This window comes from Carettochelys insculpta, chromosome 3 (assembly GCF_033958435.1).
Source record: "Carettochelys insculpta isolate YL-2023 chromosome 3, ASM3395843v1, whole genome shotgun sequence".
Taxonomy (NCBI): Eukaryota; Metazoa; Chordata; order Testudines; family Carettochelyidae; genus Carettochelys; species Carettochelys insculpta.
Genome location: NC_134139.1, coordinates 152,975,778 through 152,997,531, shown reverse-complemented (window position 1 = coordinate 152,997,531; position 21,754 = coordinate 152,975,778). Strand labels below are relative to the sequence as shown.

Sequence of the window (21,754 nt, the reverse complement as noted above, 5' to 3'; positions counted from 1 at the left end):
CTCAGATCTCTCCCAACCCTAATCTTCTATGATTCTATGATGAAATTCTCTTTAAAATAATGAGACTTTTGGAAATAATAAGAATTTGTTTTCTTTTCACCGCCTTCCTATTTCTGAACCTTTAAGTTCACATTTTCAGCTCATTTTTAAAGGTTTTTTTTTGCACTTCTGAAAAATCATTAAAAAATGTAGACTTTAGGAAACATGACTTCAGAAGTAAGCCCTGAATACTGCAAGACAGACAATAAAATCACAAGAAAATATCTTGCAATTCTCTTCTTCATTTGTTGTGCTGCTCTTGCTAGGATTGCAGTATAATGTGATCAGATATTTTTACACAGATATTGACCAGAAGGAGATGGACTGTGGCTACTAGTACATATGGTCTTCCAAATATTGTAACAATGACTACTTATACCACTCTAAAATAGCTTCAAACTGGCAATTTAGAAGCGAAAGACTGCAAATCCCATTACCAAGCGCCTGGTTTACCCCATCTGCCATTTCAAATGTTTTTTTAAAAGGCCCAAGACAATGTAAGACATGCTGAAAGGCAGTTTACCATCTTGTACCTTACAAAAACCATTGTAGATTAGTTAAACATGGGTGTGATGAGGTGTAACAAAATGATAGAATTTACTTTATTGAAAAGCACTGGAAGGCAAGTGAGAATGTCCATTTATATATGTGGAAATAGATTAAATAGGATATCCCATCATGGAGCAGTACAATCCACAGCTGTAGACTATATTGGAAAATATATATACAGTGGAAAAGAAGGCTGGGAGAAGGTTAAAAGGTCCTGTGTTCTGATTGCTTTGTAACAGAAATGTCCTTGTGATTTATGAGAGATTCAGACTTCAGATTTACGACTTCTAGGAAATATTTTTTGTTTTTTATGAAAAAAACATTTTTCTGACTACATGTGTTATGCGCGTCAAGGTGCTATATGACAAAATAAGTAATAATAAAGATATGTCAAACTGAAAGCCTCATTTCAGCTGGACACATCCACAACGGAAAGCTTCCTTTGTGCTGCTCTTTGGATTTGATAGGCAGTTGGATTGTTCTCTTTTTCTCCGTCATAATAAGGCCCCAAACATGCAAGGCGTGCACACAGGCATACTACTTGGCTAAGGTGTTCTCTTCTGAAAGCAGTGAGGCTCCAGATAGATACAACATCTTGGTCTTATCAACTGCAGGACTGAAGTCTTATTTTGTAACAGGGCTGGAACCAGAACAGAAGAGAAATGTGAAAGTTACATTTCACAGTCATCAGCTCTGTTTCTTGCAATTATCCCACTCTGCTCATTAAAGTGCATTTCTGCTCTGAAGAGCAATTATTGCACCTTCACACTCAACAAAACTTGTCACTGTGTGTATTCAGAGTTGCTACCTTTAGTAACAAAAATAAGTTTTTGCTGATTTTTCATTCTGCTAGCCCTGAAGAGCCACTCCAGCTCAAGGAGAATTAGCTGAATTCTACATTTTCTTGTCCTTTGTCAACAGATTGACTCAATCGCAGCAAGTTGCACATGTGCAAACCCCTTCACAGTACAGGGTTGCACTGTTGATTTTGACTCATCTGGGATTGCAAAACCTTTATCACTGGTGATAAGCTGTGAAAAGCTTGATTCACAGAGACCTGGTTGTGTCAGCAGGGCTGGCAACCAGAAATAAACATGTTTTTACTTGCAAACAGAGCACATCTGATATGGAAACTACTGAGCAACAGTGAAGATGAATATAACATGCCATTTTTTACAGAGAAACTACACTACATATTTGGGCAGTGTTCCTTATACTCTTTGGTGGGGTCTACACGAGCCCCTTCCTTTCAGAAGGGGCATGTTAGTGAGCGGGTTCAAAAGATGCTAATGAGGCGCTGCTATAAATATGCAGCACCTCATTAGCATAATGGCGGCCACAGCCATTCAAAAGTGCAGATTTCGAATCGTGCGCCACCCATGGAGATGGGGACCTTCCGATAGGACCCCCCAGTTTTCGAAAGCCCCTTCTTCCTAACACCAGAAAGGAAGAAGGGGCTTTCAAAAACTGGGGGATCCTTTCAGAAGGTCCCCGTCTCCACGGGTGGCGCACGATTCGAAAGCTGCACTTTCGAATCACTGAGGCCGCCATTATGGTAATGAGTTGCTGCATATTTATGGCAGGGCCTCATTAGCATCTTTTGAACCCGCTCACTAACATGCCCCTTCCGCAAGGAAGGGGCTTGTGTAGACTCAGGGTTTGGGTGCGTCTACACTTGCATTCCTCTTTTGAAAGAGGTATGCAAATGAGGTAAATCAAAAATGCAAAGGAGGTATAAAATTGCATATTTGGCACTTCATTTGCATATTCTGATTTCAAAAGAGGTTCTTTCGAAAGAAGAAAGCCAGTGTAGACACTGCTCTTTCGAAAGTAAACCCCATCTTTGAAAGACTCGTTCCCATTAAATAAAGAGAAGAAGGATTCTTTTGAAGATGGGGTTTACTTTCAAAAGAGCAGCATCTACACTAGCTTTCTTCTTTCGAAAGAACCTCTTTTGAAATCAGAATATGCAAATGAGGTTCCAAATATGCGATTTTATACCTCATTTGCATTTTTGATTTACCTCATTTGCATACCTCTTTCGAAAGAGGAATGCAAGTGTAGACGCACCCTTTGAGACCATGGAACACCAAACAATAATATTTTTCTGCACACCACCTATGGAAATAGTTTTTAAAAATTGTTGTAAGACCAAAAAAACAAAATATAAAAAAGTAAAAGAACCAAAACCAGCAACACATACAGCAAAAAGAAAATGAAATAATTTAATTAGGTGTCATAGCAATGAAGTAACATTGTGTCTGGTTTTAATAACAGAAAAAATATTCCGTCTGTGTATGACAGTCCAACCACACATATCAAATACAAAAAACAGCATAAAAAAGTGCCAGATGCTCGTCGTAAACCCGCAAGTTGTTCATGGAACACCAGTGTTCTGGAGAACATAGTTTAAGAAAGACTGTATTAGGGCACTCTAAGGGCAGTACCCTCTGCTCAAATCTGCATGGCAGCTTTTGACCCCAGTATTCTGCTCTTCTATCTATGTCAGTGGGAGTTCTCGGCATGTGAAGAAGAACATTCAAATTGAGTCTTGCCTGGCAGGTCTGAGATGAGAATTCTTTCCCGTCTGAATAAAAATCAAGTTCTGAAAGTGCAGATTTTATTAGTTCAGACTAGAAAAAACACCAACTGCTATCAAAGGGAGTCCACTCCAGTCCATCCATTTGGATATCTTCTTAAAACACAGAAATTAATCCCTGAAATAAAATAAAAGTGACCATATTGATCTAGTAATGTCCTAATTTTTGAAAGTCAGTGAGAGGTTATAATGGCATTTTAATAAAATTGAGCAAGTGCTGCATTTGGTTGTGAATTGACATGCAGGCAGCGAGAGGGTGATGTGATTGCTTCAATCAATCTCAGGGTTAGCAGGTAAACAGTGATCGGAATCTTCCCCAGGGTACAACTGGCAAATAACAAGATCATTCAAAAATACAAATTACTGGTCAATTAAATGTGATGGTCTCGATACTGGGAAGATTTTGTGGCTATCTTTGGAGCTGAGGTGCAAAGCTGTGCATTTCTCAATGAAAAGACACAGAAACGCTGTGCTTCTTGTTCTGACAGTTACTTTTCAAGGAAAATTTTACACAAGCCAAGGAAAAGACGGCAGAACAGCAAATTCTTTCCTCTTTTACCCTGCCTTAACTTACTTGCTCTCGCTCTGTTGAGACCCTCCGTAGAATAACAGATATTAGACACAGAAAAAACACGACTAGACATGCAGCTTCTCTCCGTGCTGACACAAGCTGTTTCTTACTATACGTTATATTGGATCACGGAAAGATTGAGTGCTGCTGTTGCTCACACGAGGAGGGACTTGCATAAAGCCTCCCTCTATCATTCTTTTTGTACATCTGCTCTAGGCAGCACACAACATCAGCACCCCACACTCTTTTTGATAGGAGGAGCTCCTCTTCACTACCAGGGTGCAAAGTGGCTGACAGATGACCAGATCTGACAGCAATCTGCAGAGATGGCCAAGAGTTACAGCTGGGAGCATTCTGTGACAGCTTCTTGGCTGGTGCAGCACTAGCCCTTCCTGAGCTCTGGGAACAATACCAGGAGAGAGAGAGAGAGAGAGAGAGAGAGACTGCTTATTGCACAGTCTCTGTGGTGCTCCCCCTGGAGCAGTGACTCAACATTCCTGAATTAGAAATAACCTGAAACATGAGCTTGGTGTAAAGCCTGAGCCCTAAACCAATGCCAGAAAATGGAAGTGACTCCGGCTATTTGTGTTGCACGGCCCTGACTGCAGAGGCTAGTGTATTGACTCTGATCATTAGGCCATCCTGCCTTGACTGCCCAGCTATGTGGGCTGCCCTGCCTTTACCACTGGTGGGGTGATCACGTATCTGGTTTTGGAGCAGAACACCCAGTCAAACAGGGCTCCTGGCAGCTCTGTTCAGCACTGTGATTGGCCGTTGAGTGTCCAGTTGGCAGTGCCGTGCAGCAAGGCTGGTAGGCTTCCTGCTCGTCACCATGCCATGCGGCTCCCAGGTAAGGAAGCAGCCAGCATGTCCACTTCCTGGAGGTGGTTGAGGGGATCTGGATGTACCTCCCTCCAGGCACAGCTCCCATTGGCTGGGTCAGGCCAGAGGAAGACATAGTGCAGCTCAGGAGCACTTAGCAGGTGGTTGTTGAGGGGTCAAGTGGCACACGCTTCTTCCCTTGCTGCCTGACCCTTCTCTCCTTGTCTGGCTGGGCTTCAGCTGCGGTGCATGCCCTGCAGTGAGCCACAGCCTGTCTGTTGTCCCATCGCTGGCACCCAGGAGTTCGAGGTATGTGTATTCCTGTATCCAAGTGTTGGGATGGGGCTGCACCCCTTTCACTGCTTCCCTCCATGCTCTGACACCCCTGCAGCTTCCAGCCCCAAAACTGCAACTGTAACCCACACACCTATGTGTGGTTAACTGTCCCATGGGGTGGTACCTATACCACTTCACAGGGAGAGAACAAGTGTTGTCTACAGCTTGCACTGACAGACACCTGGCCTTTAGCTTAAGCTGTAGCAGTGCCTTCACTAAGCTCCAGAGGTCCCAGGTTTGAGCCTGTCTGGGGGCAGTTATGTAACACTCCCCCGTCCCAGCCTTCTACTTCTTACAACATTCTCTCCAAGCTGCTACCCATAGACAGTGCTAATTTAGCAGTGGTGGCAGCTGGAGCTCCAAGCCCCTTTGAAATACCAGGCCTGGGGGTAACTGCTTCCTTTGCCTCCCCGCCCTGATTGACAGGCTGAGGCTACTGTATTCATTTTGGCTGAGAAGACACACTGCCCTGCTCTCAAGGCCTGCATTAAAAGACATGGCCCCTGAGCTGCACAGTCCTGAGACATAGCCCTGAAACTTGGCTGTGGGGCTCTGACACAGCTCTTCCCTGCCCCAAACGGTGTATCAGCCCCAAGACAACACCTGAGATGATTCCTGTTCTTTCCTACATTTTTACTTTTCTGTTAGTTTACAGACAACTCTCACGTGTCCTCCAGTTGCATTTTCTCTCATTAACTTCCTGAAGGACATGCAGCGAGTTAATTTTTCCTTACAGGTTAGGGGTGTCTTGAATAATCTTGTGCATGAGTTTGTTGCTTTTGAGTTCTTTCCAATGTATTGGCATATTTTTAATTAAATTGGCAGATGGTAAAAGGGCACTTGACAGGTGGCAGAGATTACTCTTTTTTTTAAATTATTTATTAACGTTTTGGCCTGACCAGGGAAAAGGTGGCTTTTTGCCGTGTTGCAAAGGCTTCAGTCAGTTTCCAGAACTAACAAGAAGCATAGTCTGTATTTCTTGCAGTTTTGTCTCTTCACTAGTTGGGAAAATGAGCATTTACAAATTCTTTAATCCTGTCACTCTTTCCATTAGAATGGATAACTGTTCTTGTGCAGAGACGCACTGGAGTGGATTGGGTCTGTTCCTGCTCAGAAGTCCGCCTATGCAGAGGCAGCTGTATGATGGAGAGGCCTTAAATTATTCATTGTGTAGGTTATAGAAGTGGTATTTCGAAATGGATTCTGGGAGAGATGCATTCTATTTCATGTGGATATATGATTGAGTTTAACAGTTATTTGGAGTTTAGGAGGAAAGGCATTTGAAACAGAAAAGCAACAGAGTCCCTATTATATTAGATTTGGTGGAGGAAACATATTAGAAGTGAAGATTTTTAAAAAATACTTTTCCCCTGCAGGTTAAAATGTCATATTCCTATAATTAAAAGTTATCTTTTTTACTAACAATGCTCAAAATAATTAAACATGAAAGAATTTGTTTAATATCTAATTAAAGCAATATAAACTGTGTTATTCCATCTATGGAACAAACAGTTCTAGCTTCCAAAAAGAAACTTAAAATCAGCAAAATAGAAATTCCTTAAGAGTCTTGGAAAGTAACAGAAAAAACACCCACGTAAGAATTTCTATTAAGAAATCTTCAGGTGACTGGAAGAAAAGTGGAATAGTTGTCGATAACTGGATTGCATTGTGATCATATCTTTGGGGAACCTGGTGACAGCAGAACCTGGCAGTGTCCTTTTGTGGTTCATTGCGTACAGCGGTACTTATGTCAGCTCTTCTGTATTGAGCATAGTGGACCACTAGGCAACTTCTAAAGGAAGAGATGTGTCTTTTCTTGCTTCAAAGGAATACAATTAAACAAAGCCCAGCAGACATAGCTAGTAGAGGGAAATTACTTTAATCTAGCATGTCCAGGACTGGACAGGTGCCAGATTATCAAATGTTCCAGACTACTGGATGTCACCACCCTGCACTCCTCCCATTTCTTCACCACCCCGCGCCGGTCAGCTTCATCACCTTGCACTCCTCCCGCTTCTTCACTACCTCGCACTTCTCAGCTTCTCCACCCCACCCTCCTCTCACTTCTTCACCACCTCGTGCTTCTCAGCTTCACCATCCCCATATGCCCTGGCTCCAACCCCCATCCCTGGCTCCAACCCCTGCACGCCCCAGATCAACTCCACCCCTGGTCCCCCTGCAGCCCTAACCCACCCCAGGCTTAACCCCGCTGCCCCCCTCCCACAGCCCCAACCCACCACCCAAGCCCCCCAACTGACATGAATTTTGAGGTACATGACGGTTGCATGGAATGCAACCCCCACATATCTCAGGAGACTACTGTATACCAGACCATCAATTTTTGCAGATTAGCACTGTAAATGGGACTGTTATTTCCAGATGCTGGACCATCAGGATTTCCAGAGCATGAGAGGCCAGATTAAAGGGAGTTTACTTTACTGTGAACCTGAAACATTGAAATTGAATCTAGTGCTTTACTCTGAAAATATGTTTGTTTGTTTGTTTTTAGACATAGAGAAGAAAAAAATAGCTCTGCCTTTGGGCCAGCACTCTTCTAATTAGACAGGTGTACATTATAAAAAGTAACAAGCAGTCCTGTAGCACCTTAAAGACTAACACATTTATTTATTTAAACAAGCAAAAAGAAGGCCTGCTTTTAAATAATGCTGGACACCCACAAATTCAGCTTCGTGAGTAAGACACACTTCTGGAGATTATTGGAGTAGACAATTAGAATCCAGGGTGTACATAGTGGGATTAAGGGGGAACGAAGGAGGAAAAAAAAAGGGATTAACTGTCACTACTAGGACTAGCAGATGAAGCAAAGCAAGTTATATGGGATGGGTGCGGTTCCTGCAAATAGCAAGTGTGGGGAAATTGCCCCTGTAATGCGTAAAATAACTGACGTCTCTGTTAAGGCCTGCTCTAAGATGCAACTGTACACGTTTCAGTCCCACCAACAGAGACAAAAACCTACAAGATCACTATCAAGCATTCATAAAATTTAATTACACCCATGGAGAGGTAAAGAAACTGATTGGCAGAGCCAGACCAGTGGGCAGAAGTCACCTACTCCACCATTCAAAAGTAGCCATTCTTCTACATAAGGATTTTACCACAAGATTACAGAGGGAGATATCTGAATTGGAATTTGTTTGCAAATTCAAGACATTTAAATTAGGCCTTAACAGTGGTCTCGATTATCATATGCATTACACGGGCCATTTTCCCACTTTCCATATTCTCAGGAACAGCACACATCCTACTAAATTTAATTTGCTTTATCTGCTGGTCCTAGTAGTGAAAGGTAACCCCTTTTTTCCCATCTTCCCTCCCTCCCTTCTATGTAAACCCTGAATTCTAATTCTCTACTCCAATCATCTGAAGAAGTGAGTCTTCCCCATGAAATCTCGTTAACTAATTAATTTGTTATTCTTTAAGGTGTTATAGGACTGTTTGCTTTTTGTGAAGCTACAGACTAATATAGCTACCCCTCGGAGAATATTATAAAAAGTGGCATTATTATAAACCAGAAGGGTGGCAATTTTTAACGGTGTAATGATTTTGCTAATGTAGTGGTACAAGCTGTATAGCAAAAAGAAGGCCGGCTTTCAAACAATGCTGGACACCCACAAGTCCAGCTAAAAGTACTGGGTGTTCAATGCCTCTGTATGTCAGCTGCTAAGTGTTAATACTCTGTTTTTACAGATAGATCATGTCTATTTATCATTATATTTCTAAAGTGCCCAGTCATTGTAGCATCTTCCTGGGTACTTAACAAAATCAGATAAACCATAGCAACTGAATAATAATGAGGTTTGAAAGGAGAAACCATTAACAAAAATAAATGCATTTTCTTCGCCAGCTACGAGTTAAAATTCATGCCAGAATTTAGCAGTTTAAATACTTCAAGAAAGCATTTTCAAAGAGAATGTGTAATGACTAAATAATTATATATTCCTTTTTCCTCCTAGAAGATTAAATGAAAACTGCAGTATAATAAAACATAGGTATTGCCACATCAGCTCAGACCAATTGGGTTCAGTATTCTGTGTCTGGCAGTGGCCAGTTCCAGACACTTCAGACTAAGTTGCAAAACCTACAAATAGAAAATGACAAAATAATATGCTTACGGGGAACTTTTCTTTTTGATGCCGGGGCAGTGAGTTTAAGTCCTGGAGCAAGAGGGCTTGTATCTCTGGTAGTTTTGTACACCATTGACTAAAACTGCAGATGTATTTTATTACTTACATAAATTTCTATTTTTCTTAAAGCCTAGCAAGCTATTAATTGCAATAAAATCTGCTGGTTGTGCGCCTGCAGCTTATTTATGTGTTGTATAGAAAATTATTTTCTTTAATTAATTTTAGATTTCTTGCTTTTCTGTGTTATTTGTTACCACCTTGTCCTAGTACTTTGAGAAAGCAAATAGTAGGGCCAAATTTCTCTCTGAAGCTCATTATTTTGTGCACCTCTCTTATTTGCCTGCTTTTAAACAGAATAGTCCTGATATTTTAAATCTCCCTTCAAACGGGAGGTTTTCCATCCCTTAGCGCTTTCTCATTATCCTTTTCTGGGCACTGTAATGAAGGCAAGAGCATATCTATTTAGAGTTTGTAACAGCACTATCATGGGGCAGATATCCCATGGGTATAAGAACAGCAAAGCTACAATGACCAGTGGGACTACATTCACTTACATCATCTGAGGAGCTTGTCCAACATATATTTAGTGTAGTACTCTGTCCCCTTCTTAGTACCCTCTAAAACCTTATTTGCTTTGTTCTTGAAATTTTTGTGTAGTTATCCGCAGTAATGCCCAGGTCCAGTGTTCCCCCTAACCTGAGCACTGGGATGGCCATCCAGGAGAGATTCAGGTGCGGCCCAGCTGATTAGCAGAGCACTTACAGACGCCCACAGCCGGCAGCATGTGTTTCTATTGGTGGTGCACAGACACACATGCTGCGGTGCACACAATAAAATTTATTCTGCCCAGGGATGAAAAAAGTTGGAGGGAACACTGCTCAGGTCTTTTTCTTAATTGGTCAGTTGGTTTAGCTCACTCTACAGAAGTAATTCAGATTTATTCTTGAATTAATTCAAATAAGTTTATTTTACAAATACTGTCCATCTGAACTGAACTGTATCTTCCATCACATTGCCAGCATTGTTTTTTCATCTGGAATTCATCATAACCGTTTGTTGCAATGAATATCTGAAATATATATGTGCTGCCCACAACTGCCCACTAACACATATACTTCCAAACTATTTATTATTGCCATTTCAGCCTTATATACTCTGCCCCTTTTCTGGCTGATTTAAGAATAGTAATCCTAGTAGAGAGCTGTGATGCTGGCAAACCAGCCAACCTATGTAAGACCTGTAACAACAAGGGGCATGACAATTATATCAGAACAATTCATTTATATGTGAATATTAAAGAGATGGACTAGACAAGCAATTGCTAACCCATTCATTTGTAATAATAGAAATCACAGCTAAATGCTAAATGTGTTTGCCTGTACACCTGTTGTGTGACGCTACTGGATTTTTAAATTAAATATGAAAGCCATTTCTGGCACCATTGTGTGTAATTGGCACCAAACCTTGTGCCAGGTGGCCCAAGTGAGGTGTCTAATGAAAGCTGGTAATGTCCTGAAACTGCTTATGTTACTTTTGTATCTATACCATGTTTGTATGTAAAGTTATAGATATTGGCTTTATATCTGAACTAGAAATGTTTTATTGCTGAGATTCACGATAGAAGGTGTGATCACCGCCCAAGCCTTGATGATGGACTAAAGAACAAAAATCCAGGCATCCAATATACATCTCAAGAATTTAGGACTTGTCATCAGGAATGCAGCCAATGGCAAAGTGCCACAGCAGCCCGCCTGGTATGGGGACCCTCTGTTGCCTATGGAAGAAGAAAGACATTTTCCCTCATCGTGGCAAGCTATAAGATGGCCCTGGCAGTGACCATCTTTGTCTCCAGACTTCATGAACTAAGCTTATGTGAACTGGGGTCCCACCCCTCAAAGGGTGTGTTTTCGGAGACTTTCAAGAAATAAGTTTATAGCACCACTGGCCTACATCAACAGCTTTAATTGATGCAGGTAATGTACCACTTAAACAATCTCTCTCTCTCTCACCCTATTCTTTCTTTATTAATAAACCTTTAGATTTTAGATTCTAAAAACTGGCATGGCGTGCTGTTTTGGGTGAGACCTAAGTAAATATTGACCTGGGGATGTGGCTGGACTCTTTGGCGCCTGGAACAATCTGTGTGGATTTGGTGAAATAGGTTTTAATAACCTCTCACCTGAGTAGGAGGGTTGCTGGTTTGGGCATTAGGAGCATCTGGAGGTTGGTTTGTATGACTTCTGGGTGGCCAGTGGGGCTGGCAGAGGTACTTTTGTGGCCGGCCTGATTTTCCTTAGCGAGAAGGAACTCACACCCTGGGCTGCAAGTGGCCTGATTTTAAGCAAATTACCCAGGATTAGTCTCTTAGCTGTGTCTAGAACACTCCCCACCCCATAATAGTACACCTGTATCTTGATTGAAGGTTACCAATGTAACCAAATTACTCTTTAGATGCTAAATCCTTTTCATGTCTTAATTGCCTTATATTATGTATGCAACTGTATTCAGCAAACCTTAAGATCTAAAGATGTGAAACACTGCAGGAAATTAATAATCTTCTCTACACTGTCTTCAGTTTATGTTTCCCTATTACAGTCAGTGACTGGCTGTTGCCTTATTATGTAAATGGGTGCAACTAGATTACCTGTGTATGCATAGGAAATTGAATATTAACTTCCAGGTGGTAGTGTGCTCAACAGAGAATTCTCAGTGTGTGTGTCTTCCGGGGTTTGATGTTGTGCACCTAGCAGGGATGCACGAAATTGATCTATCAGGGGTCAACAGTTGACCCCTGTACTCCTCAGTATCATGAGGCATAAGGGAGGTGGACAGGAGAGTTTCTTCTGTCAACCTCCCTCTGTGATGATGGCCAGGTAAGTTGAGTGTAGATAACTCAATTCCAAATATGCAATTGCCGTAGCAGGACTTGCATACCTACAATGGACTTTAATGGACTAGTGGAGACCTGGCCTCAGTCATGTGCTGTGCCCACATCATTTGACAGCCGGCTTCAGCTGTAAATGGGAAACCTTGGGTCTAATCCAGCACCTCTAATCTGCTGAACTTGAAACAGGAAAGGATTCAAACCACAGAACTTGGATCTCCAAGCAGTTACTTGCGGTGCTCTGGAAAGACTCCACCAGACTCTACACCTGAGCTGCATTTGAATGCTAACTTTTGGGATGATTTTGGAGAGACTTTTAAAAGCCAGCAGACTTGACCATCACTGCTACACATCTGATACAACCATGGTGTCCAATATGTTTGCCACTCGCCACATAACAGGACACAGCACTGCGGCAAATCTGGCTCTTGAGCGGTATGTGGCTCTTGAAGCCTTTAAATGCAGCTCGTCCTAGGGCCGCAAGTGGGGGGTGCCATCCACCCACTCTGCGCATGCATCCCACTGCTTGGTGGGAGAAGTGCATGGTGGCAACAGCAGCAGTGGCAGTGGCTTCCGAAGTGACACTGGCGATGGATTCAGCGGTGGCTCTGGTGAGTCACTGGCATTAAATTAGAATGGGAGGGAGGGGCAGAGGGAGCCTGGCTCTGGGAGCGTGGAGGGCATTTCTTTTGAGTGGGGGCTGTGGTGAATATGGAAGGACGGCAACCACAAATGTGGTGATCTTTGAATTCCTATTGAACGCTGCTGTGTAAGGACCGTGCAAGCATCTGTAATGTGTACATAGTCTTTTAATCATTCCCCAACTCTTCTCTTCTTTTCTGAATAAATCCTTAGTTAGTTTACCCAGGATTGGGTGGCAGTGTGATGTCAGGGTAAAAGCTAAAGTACATACTGACTTTCAGGGTAAGCGTTTGATCCTTTGGGATCAGGAGAACCGCAGATATGGAGAACTGGGTTCTCAGTGCCCTCTCACAATATTAGGCCTGCTAGTCTATGGAAGCCAACGACTGGAAAGCTTAAAGGGAAGTGTGGTTATCTTCTCGTTAGCCAGTGTCGAGCTACAGAAGCTCTTTTTGTTACTGGTTTCTGAATTTAGTTACAGAATGAACCACCAGTTTGGGGGGATTGTCTACCCTGTTTCTTGAAGTTTGCCCTGAATGTGGCATTCTCACTGTGGTCCATGCCAGGCACTCAGTCATAAGAGCCTTGACGCTCTGCTGCTTGTTACCTCTTTTCATTCAGAGAATTCACCATATATTCTTATATCTTTGTTTACTATCTTTCATCCTGTTTTTAATTTGCTACAGAGCTTTACCTCTCTCTTCTTATCCAGTGTTAACTCCAGAAGCGACTGAGGAAATGCTTGGGACAGTCTGATAAGAGAAAATAAAAAGATCAAAATGAAACTGGACCAAAATTATATTTAATATATTTTAAGCTAAATACTGCAAATGCAAAACTGAAATATAGACATTTAGTAAAAAATAATTATCACCATCCACAATTATCACTATTCTTTTTGTATTGCAGAATTCTGTGCAAGCTTAGAAGACTTAATTGACTAGAAAACACCTACTTTGTGTCATGGGATAAGAGGTAGCAAAGCAGCCTTTAGTTACTGGAGTTTGTATAATAAACCAATTAGTAAGAGTGCTTGTTTATCAAAGATGGTACATATTACACCAATTTTCAAAGAAGAAGCCCCCTTTTTAATGGCCTCTACTCTTTGAAGGGAATAAATCTCATAGAAAATATATGCTCATATATGTATCACTAATAGTCTCAATTATCTGCTAAAGACAGAGCAAGCCATTCATTTGGAACAGCTTGATAAGGTTATAAAATCCTCAAAAGCCAATTAGGTACAGGGTCCTTGGAGGGGGGGTTTAATCAATTGTGCAAATATTGGAAAACTTTGCTGCAGTACATCCCTTTATAACACTGTCCCTGGGAGATGAACATTTTTATAATACTTGGGGAAAGAAGTGTACTTGTGTGTGTGTGTGTGTGAGTGTGCATGAACTATATGAAATCACTCACAAAATAAGCTACTAAGCACAAGTACAGGCTCTAGCGCTGAGGCTTACCTGATTTCTTACACATTAGTGTCAAAGACTTGGTAACATTCATGAGATAAGGCCACTGGAACATATGCTCAGTGGCATTATTCAATGACATAAGCCCAGAGACACTGATGGGGTGGGGCAAAGGGTGAAGTTGCCCCAGGGATCTGTGATGTTAAGAGCTCTCAAATAATATCAATATTTTTATAGTTATAAAAACCCTTATTGGTGCCCATCCTATGACCTATTTATGGGCACCCATACATCAGTTAAAATCCTTTTAAATCAGGCCCGGAGCCCTGCATGGTGTGGTTGGGGCAGGTCTGAGGGCTGGCTGCGGGAGGTGCAGTGGGGTCTGGGTGGTGCTGCGGATTGGTTGGCTTTAGTCCCACCGTCTCTGCTGAAGGCCCTGCCCTTAGCAGGTGGCCCAGAACCAAGCCCTTGCCACATTTCCTAGTGCCTGGTGAAGTCTGTCACCAGCCCTGCATAATCCATCATCATGTTTTCTCCTCATACGATTTTTCCTCTTCTACCAAACTCGTCCTGTTTCAGCCAAGCAGTGACACATGGGAGACATCTGCACGAACACGCAGCCAGGCTAGCAGTGGTCTTCTAAAGCCTGTGGGAACTGGACATCAGCAAAAAATTATGGGCTAGGAACAAAAACTGAGGATATTTTTATTGTGCTGCTCGAGGAAGAAGGAATTCACAGATGGCTGCTTCTTTCATGACCACCATTCCATAGGTTAGGGTGCCAAAAGCTGTCTGTTTCAAGCTAACCTGTTGAAATTTGTCTTTGGAACTGTGGTTTTCCCCAGCTCCTGGGCAGCCAGTGCTTCACTTTTCAGTATCCCCTCTAGGTACTAAATACTAAGTGAAAGACAGAAGCTTGGTATTAGTGAATGGACACCAGCAAAAATGAGTCTGAACCTCCCAAAACCCAGTCTTTATTCACAACTGGCAATACATGTTTTCTCTCCACGCTCAAGCTCTCCATCTCTCTAGCCAGAACTCATAAACTGAAGGCGTACCCCAACAGTTATGACCTATAAAGACCTGGGAGAAAATTGTCCTAGTACTTTTCTTTCAAGCTGCACGTAATCTTTTTTTCTCTCTAATAATAATAATATGGCCCCTTTGCATCTCGAGAGACGGTGGCTAGCACCAGCAGTGAGGACCTGTGGGCAGCATTTGAGTCTGCAGCTTCTCTCACAGCTTATCCATCCAATATTGGATTTGCACAGTCGACTGCAATAACCACACCTCAGTCTATTTCCAAATTCTTGAGACTGAGAGCTTTTCCGTCTAAGATGAAGTTCTTTTGCGTGGCTTGCACATATACTGTCGAAGGATGACGTGCCCTGTCCAGCAGTCATGACCAGGTGTTTGGATCAATGATGTAGATTCCCAGGATTTTGGATCGATGTTGAATTTTTTCATGGTGTTCTTGCATGTATCCTTGAATCTTAGCTTTGGTCTTCCTCTTTTTCTCAACCCACATGACAGTTCACCAAAGAGGATTTCTTTGGGAAGACATTTGTCACCCATTCTTCTCACATGATCAAGCCAACATCATCTTCTGCTGTTGAGGATCGCTATGAAGCTGGGTATGCCAGATCTTGACAGGACATCTGCATTTATTATTTTCTCTGTTGTTTTTCTAAAACACTATTTTGTGCCTAAGACATTTATCTTTTTTTATAAAAACTTCCACTAGTGCTCATCCTACATCCTGGGGACCCATCTATCAGTTAAAATGCTCTTCACAAAGGTCAGTTCATGAAGGAGGGGTGCAGATCCTCAGCTGTCATCTCCTATCACCCCTCCTTTACTTACACCACACTGATGACATCTTTATCATTTGGACACATGGTAAAGAGACTCTGGAAGAATTCCACACAGATTTTAACAATCTGCACACCACCATCAATCTCAGCCTTGACCAGTCCACATGAGGGATCCATTTTCTGGACACCACAGTACAAATCACCAATGGGCAGATCAACATCACTCTCTCCTGGAAATCCAATGACTGCCACACTTAACTATATTACTCCAGCTTCCATCCAGCACACACCACATGATCCGTTGTTTAAAGTCAAGTCCTTAGATACAATCACATCAGCTCTAGTCCCACTGACAGAGACCAAAAACTTCAAGATCTCTACCAAGCATTTATAAATCTTAATTACCCACTGGTAGAAGTTAAAAAAAAAATTGACAGGGCCGGACAAATACCTAGAAACCAGCTACTTCAAGATAGGCCTAAGAAGGTCAATAACAAAACACCACTTGTCATTACCTATAGCCCCCATCTCAAACCCCTGCAGCACATCATCAAAAACCTACAATCTCTACTAGAACATAATGTTATGCTCCGAAAGGCCCTACGTGAGAGGCCCGTTCTCTCCTATACACAACCTCCTAACTTAATGAAAATTCTCACTAGCAACCACAGGCCATACCACACTAATTCTAATCCTGGAACTTTTCCCTGCAACAAACCCTGTTGTCAACATATTTATTCTGGAGATCCCATCACTGGACCTAGCCACGTTAATTACAAGATCAGGGGCTCATTCTCCTGTACCTCAACCAATGTTATATACGCCATCATGTGCCAGTAATGCCCCTCTGCTATGTACATTGGACAAACTGGGCAAACACTTTGCCAAAAAATGAATGGGCACAGAGCAGACATTAGGAATCTTAATACACATAAACCTGTCAGTGAGCATCTCAATGGAGTGGGCCTTTCTGTTAAAGACCTGAGAATATGAGTCCTACAACAAAGAGACTTTAACAGCAGGTTACAAAGGGAGATGTGTGAAATGGAGTTCATGCTCAAATTCGATACATTATCTCTTGGTCTCAATAGAGACAGCAATTACCTCACACATTACAAGGACTCTTTCCCTTCCTCAGTATTTGTAATGATCTCAGGCAAGACACTTGTATTTCTCCCCCTCACCTCCCTCCAGTTCTGTGTATCTGATATGTCAGTTTTTATTTCATTTTTTTTGGACGTCTGTGCTTTATAACTGTCAATCTGGACTAGAAATGCTATTGATCTGAAGAAGTGGGTCTGTCCCACAAAAGCTCATCACCTAATAAAATATTTTGTTAGTCTTTAAAGTGCTACGTGACTGCTGGATGGTTCTAGTACAGCCTTTCTCAAATGCAGCCACTGTGACTGCATGTGATCATCAGGAGATTTTCTTGTGGCCACAGCCTCCTGGGCTGTAAGTGGTGCGGAAGAAGGAGTGGAAAGTAACAGCCCCTTTCTCTTCTGGTGCACCACCTTGGCACAGGTTGGCAGAGCTGCCAGCAGGGGTTAGCTCCTGTCCCATCTTTGGAGACACTTGAGGAACAATGCTGGAGGAGCAGGCAGATGGTATGTTCCCCCATCTTTTCCACAGTGGGAGAAACTGAGGCTTTGGGCTTCAGCCCAGAAGTGGTTTTCTGGCAGGCTCCGGCAGAGCGTTTTGGGCTCCAATATCATGCTTCAGTGGCAGAGTGGCAAGCCCTAGGCTTCAAAGGTGGGGCATCAGGTGCTAGCTGTCCCCTCCCCTGGCTATCTGCTCCAGCCCCTCATGTAAGGCGTAATTTGTCCCCAGGCTTGCCAGGGCTGAGTAAATCTCCTGTGAAATGTGATACGTGTATGTTTGTTAATATCACTGTTCACAAATGGTGGGTGCTCTCTGAAGCCACCAAAAAAATTTGTCTTGAGAACCCCAGTCTAGTAGCTGAATCAGCCACAGTGTCTTTGATCTTTGGATGTAACTAATAAACTATTAGGTATCCAATAGTATCCAGCATATCTGGACACTTGTGGTGACTCTAAAAGTGTGTGCACGTGTCTTCTTACTACTGCAATGACTAGTAACAATCAGTATGAACACTGAGCTACATCACTCCAATTCTTATCTGTCTAGAGGAAGCCTTATTGTTGTACCAGTTATATGCAAGAGCATGCAGTGTATGTTTGCACATCACCTTTTGTGTATGAGAATTTTAATAATCTTGTAACCTTGTAAGCCAATATTATGCTTGACAAGCAGGACGAGCATGGCTTTTATTCTGTTTTCTTCCTCAGATCTGCCCTTTCTGAGAGTGCATCTGCATAGACACAGCCCTAAAAATTAATCTAAAGTGATGGGCTAATATGGGGAACTTATGAAATGAAAAAAACAGTAGTTTTGTTTCCTCAGCATGACTAGCACATCAAACACCAGCAGCTAGTAAACTAAATAAGCACTGGATAAAAAGTTTGTGTCACTGTTCAAATAACAAAATAGAACACTGAAGCTGTTTCTACACTACCCCTCCCTTTCGGAAGGGGTACTTAAACCACACAGATCAGAACTGGTTAATGAGGCACTGATATGAATATTCAATACCTCCTTCGCATAATGGCGGCCAGTCATGCTTCCAAAGTGCTGCTTTCGAAATGCAAACTGGCCCTGTAGATGTGGGTGCTTCAAAATAAGCCTCAGACTTTGAAATTCCCTTGTTCCCAAAACAAAGTTGGAATAAAGGACTTTCAAAGTATGGGGTTTATTTCAAAGCACCTGCGTCTACACAGCCAGTTTGCATTTTGAAGGCAGCAGTTTCGAAGCACAAATGGCTGCCCTTATGCTAATGAGGCTCTGAATATTCATATCAGTGCCTTATTAACCAGTTCCAGTCTGTGTGATTTAAATACCCCTTCCAAAAGGGAGGGGTAGTGTAGACACAGCCTGATAGTTCTAACAGATTTCAATTCTTATGAATCCCCAGCAACCTCTGAATGGTAGAAATGAAAATATCCAGTGCTTTTTTTGTGCTGGTACTTGCTGGTACTGAGTACTGGCACCTCAGCAGCCCCAGCTGCAGGATTGGCTGGGGAGCAGGAGGGAAGACATCCGAGTGCTGGCTCCTCTCTCTCTCTCTCTCTGTTTTTTTAAACAAAAAAGGCACTGAAAATATCTATATACTAGAGAGGTTAGACAATAGGTATCAAATCACATATTTCCAGCTGCGATATAAAGCATTAGCCCCAAACATTTGCAGTCATTAGAACTCAGACCCTGCACCATTGGAGACATGGCAATCATGCGTCTACAGTAACCCTCGGAATGCATGATTTCGAGTTGCACTGAACTCTCATTAATGTGGGTTAAGCACAACTCAAAATCTCGCTCCCCTGGCCCTGGTTCAACTCCCCTGGCCCCACGCAGCCCCTGTTCAACCCCTCCCCCAAACCCTGCTCACCATCTGCACATGGCTCTGGTTCACCCCCCAGCCCCCGCGCCAGGCTCTGGCTCCAGCTCATCACCCTCCCATGTGGCTCCAGTTCAATCCCCTCAGCACCCATTCAAACCTCCCACCAGCTCACCTCCTGAGTACAGTTCTGGCTCAACTCTGTCCCACCCCTGTCCCACCCTGGTTCAAACCCCAGTGCACGCCTCCAGCTCAACCCCTCACCCTGGTTCATACCCCTCACACATGGCTCCAGTTCAACCCCCCTCTGCTCTGGTTCAAACCCCCTGTGCACGGCTCTACTTCAAACCCTCTGGGCCCTGGTTCAGACCCCCCACATGTGGCTCCGGCTCAATTCCGCTACCTCAGTTCAACTCCCCCCACCACCAGCCCCAGTTCAACCACCCCACCACCCAGCTCACCACCCAAGCATAACTCCAACTCACCACCCCCATGTGTGGCTACAGCTCAACACCCCCCTCCTCGGTTCAACTGCACCCCACCCTCCCGGCTCCGGCTCAACTCCACCCTGCAGTCCCAGCCCACCGCCAGGCTCAACCCTTCCCAGCTGCCCCCAACCCTAGGACCTACCTTTCAAAAGGAGCTCCAGGTGCTCCTGCTGCTTCCCCAGGTGCAGAATGTGCATTCTGCTGAGGGGAAAAGCTGCCCCACCCCCGACTTGTGCAAAATTCAAGCTGTGCATGGGAACCCAACCCTCACATAAATTGAGGCGCTATTATATAGTTGAAGACTATAAATGCCCATAATGAAGAGGAATTAATCAGGATAATACACTGAGTTTATTGGAAGGTATGGCATCAGTGAACAGAATCCATGAGGAGAGCTTTTGGCAACTCTGGCTGAGATGAAAGAAATGTTCATTGGTAAAAGCTGCTTTAAAAAGAGGACCATGCGGAGGTGGATGTGGATCACACCCAAAATAAAGAACAAGACTGACAATATGATCAATAAACAGCACATCTTACAAGACATCTTAATAGTACCATCATTTAACACCAGTAGTGACTATTGCTTGCTTGGAGTATGGCTCACCTTCAATGAAAAGCTGGAGGAGAAAGCACTGTAGTTGGCAAATCGGAGACAGCAGCCAAAAATATTTGATGAAGCAATCTGAAAGCAAACATATCGGAGGAAGACTAGAGTCTTATTGATCACTGTGATGAGGAATATAAAAGCTTCAGTAATAAGATGTGGCAATAAAAACTTCACTGATAAGTTGGACTGAAATCAGTCAGGAAAGAAAGACCAAAAAGAACCAAATGGGAAGAATTTTGGAGGAAGCACAGAACTTGCTAGAAAAGTGGAGGAATGTGAAGTGAAATGATGGTGACAATCTTTAGTACTGCCTTCTCAGTAAGTCGGTAACAAGAAGACTAAAGGAGGACTTTGAGAAGTGCTGAAATAAAAGACTCTTAAAAGATGGCTGAAGATTGCAGAAGCCTCAAAAAATGCCAGAGTGAATTGACATTATACAGGTCAACAGTGACGGCACTGAAGAACAAGGATGGAAATCAGTAATTGAGAGAACAGAGATGGAAGCAGTGTGCAAAGATTTCTACACTGAATTTTTTGTGTCTCAAATAAATCTCCTAGTCCAACAAGCAAGTACTCCCAGTCCTGGTCAGTGCAGTTTGACGTGGTGCTCACCATCTGAAGGAAAGAAAAGCCCTAGTTAAAGATGGACTGATAATTGAAAAGTTAAAAGCTGGAAGCCCTTGCTCAGAGATTTAGCCATTACTTGGAAATGCAGAAGATACCATCAAGCTGGATGGAGTCCAACATGATTCTGCTGTACAAGAAGTGTGACTGTGCCAATCTAAAGAGTTATTGTCCTTCAGCAGCCAAGAGAACAATCAAGCTTTTGAAGGAATTTCAGCAGAATGGACCTTATTTTCCACTATAAACCAATAATTGGAACACTCAAGGGAGTATAAATTTCCTTCATGTATTGTCTTTGGCTGTGGCCACACTTGGCCAAACCTTCAAAATGGCCATTCAAATAGTCAAATCGAAGAATACTAATGAGGCGCTGAATTGAATATTCAGCACCTCATTAACATTCACATGCTTCCACTGCGGCGCTTTGAAAAAGTTGCTTTTGAATGCCTGTGGCTCAGCGCGGCTACACGGGGGGTCCTTTTCGAAAGGACCCCACACATTTCAAAATCCCCTTGTTCCCCTCATCTGAGATGAATAAGGGGATTTCAAAATGTGCGGGGTCCTTTCAAACAGGACCCCTGTGTAGCTGCGCCACGCTGCGGGTGTTCGAAAGCAGCACTTTCGAAAAGCCATGACCAGAAGTATGTGAATGCTAATGAGGTGCTGAATATTCAAATCAGTGCCTCGTTAGTATTCTTCAATTTGGCAATCTGCATGACCATTATGAAGGTTTGGCCAAGAGAGGCCACAACCTTTGTAACACATGCACCTAATAAGAAGCTATCTCTCTAAGGCCGTTTCTAC

General features: G+C 42.9%; 1 protein-coding gene across 3 annotated transcripts in view; it reads right to left on the bottom strand.

Annotated features, from left to right (window-relative positions):
• Positions 1-21,754, bottom strand: part of OGFRL1 (opioid growth factor receptor like 1) — a 130,810-nt gene that overhangs the window by 27,984 nt on the left and 81,072 nt on the right. The window contains exons 8-9 of one of the 3 annotated variants that reach the window (XM_074991071.1): positions 13,282-13,339; positions 693-1,228 (exon numbers count right to left, since the gene is read on the bottom strand). In XM_074991071.1, the coding sequence (XP_074847172.1) occupies positions 13,302-13,339 (38 nt within the window). In that variant the 3' untranslated portion in view covers positions 693-1,228; positions 13,282-13,301. Of the gene's footprint in view, positions 1-692; positions 1,229-2,875; positions 3,306-13,281; positions 13,340-21,754 lie in introns of those variants that run through there. The other 2 variants (XM_074991072.1, XM_074991073.1) reach the window with 2 other exon arrangements.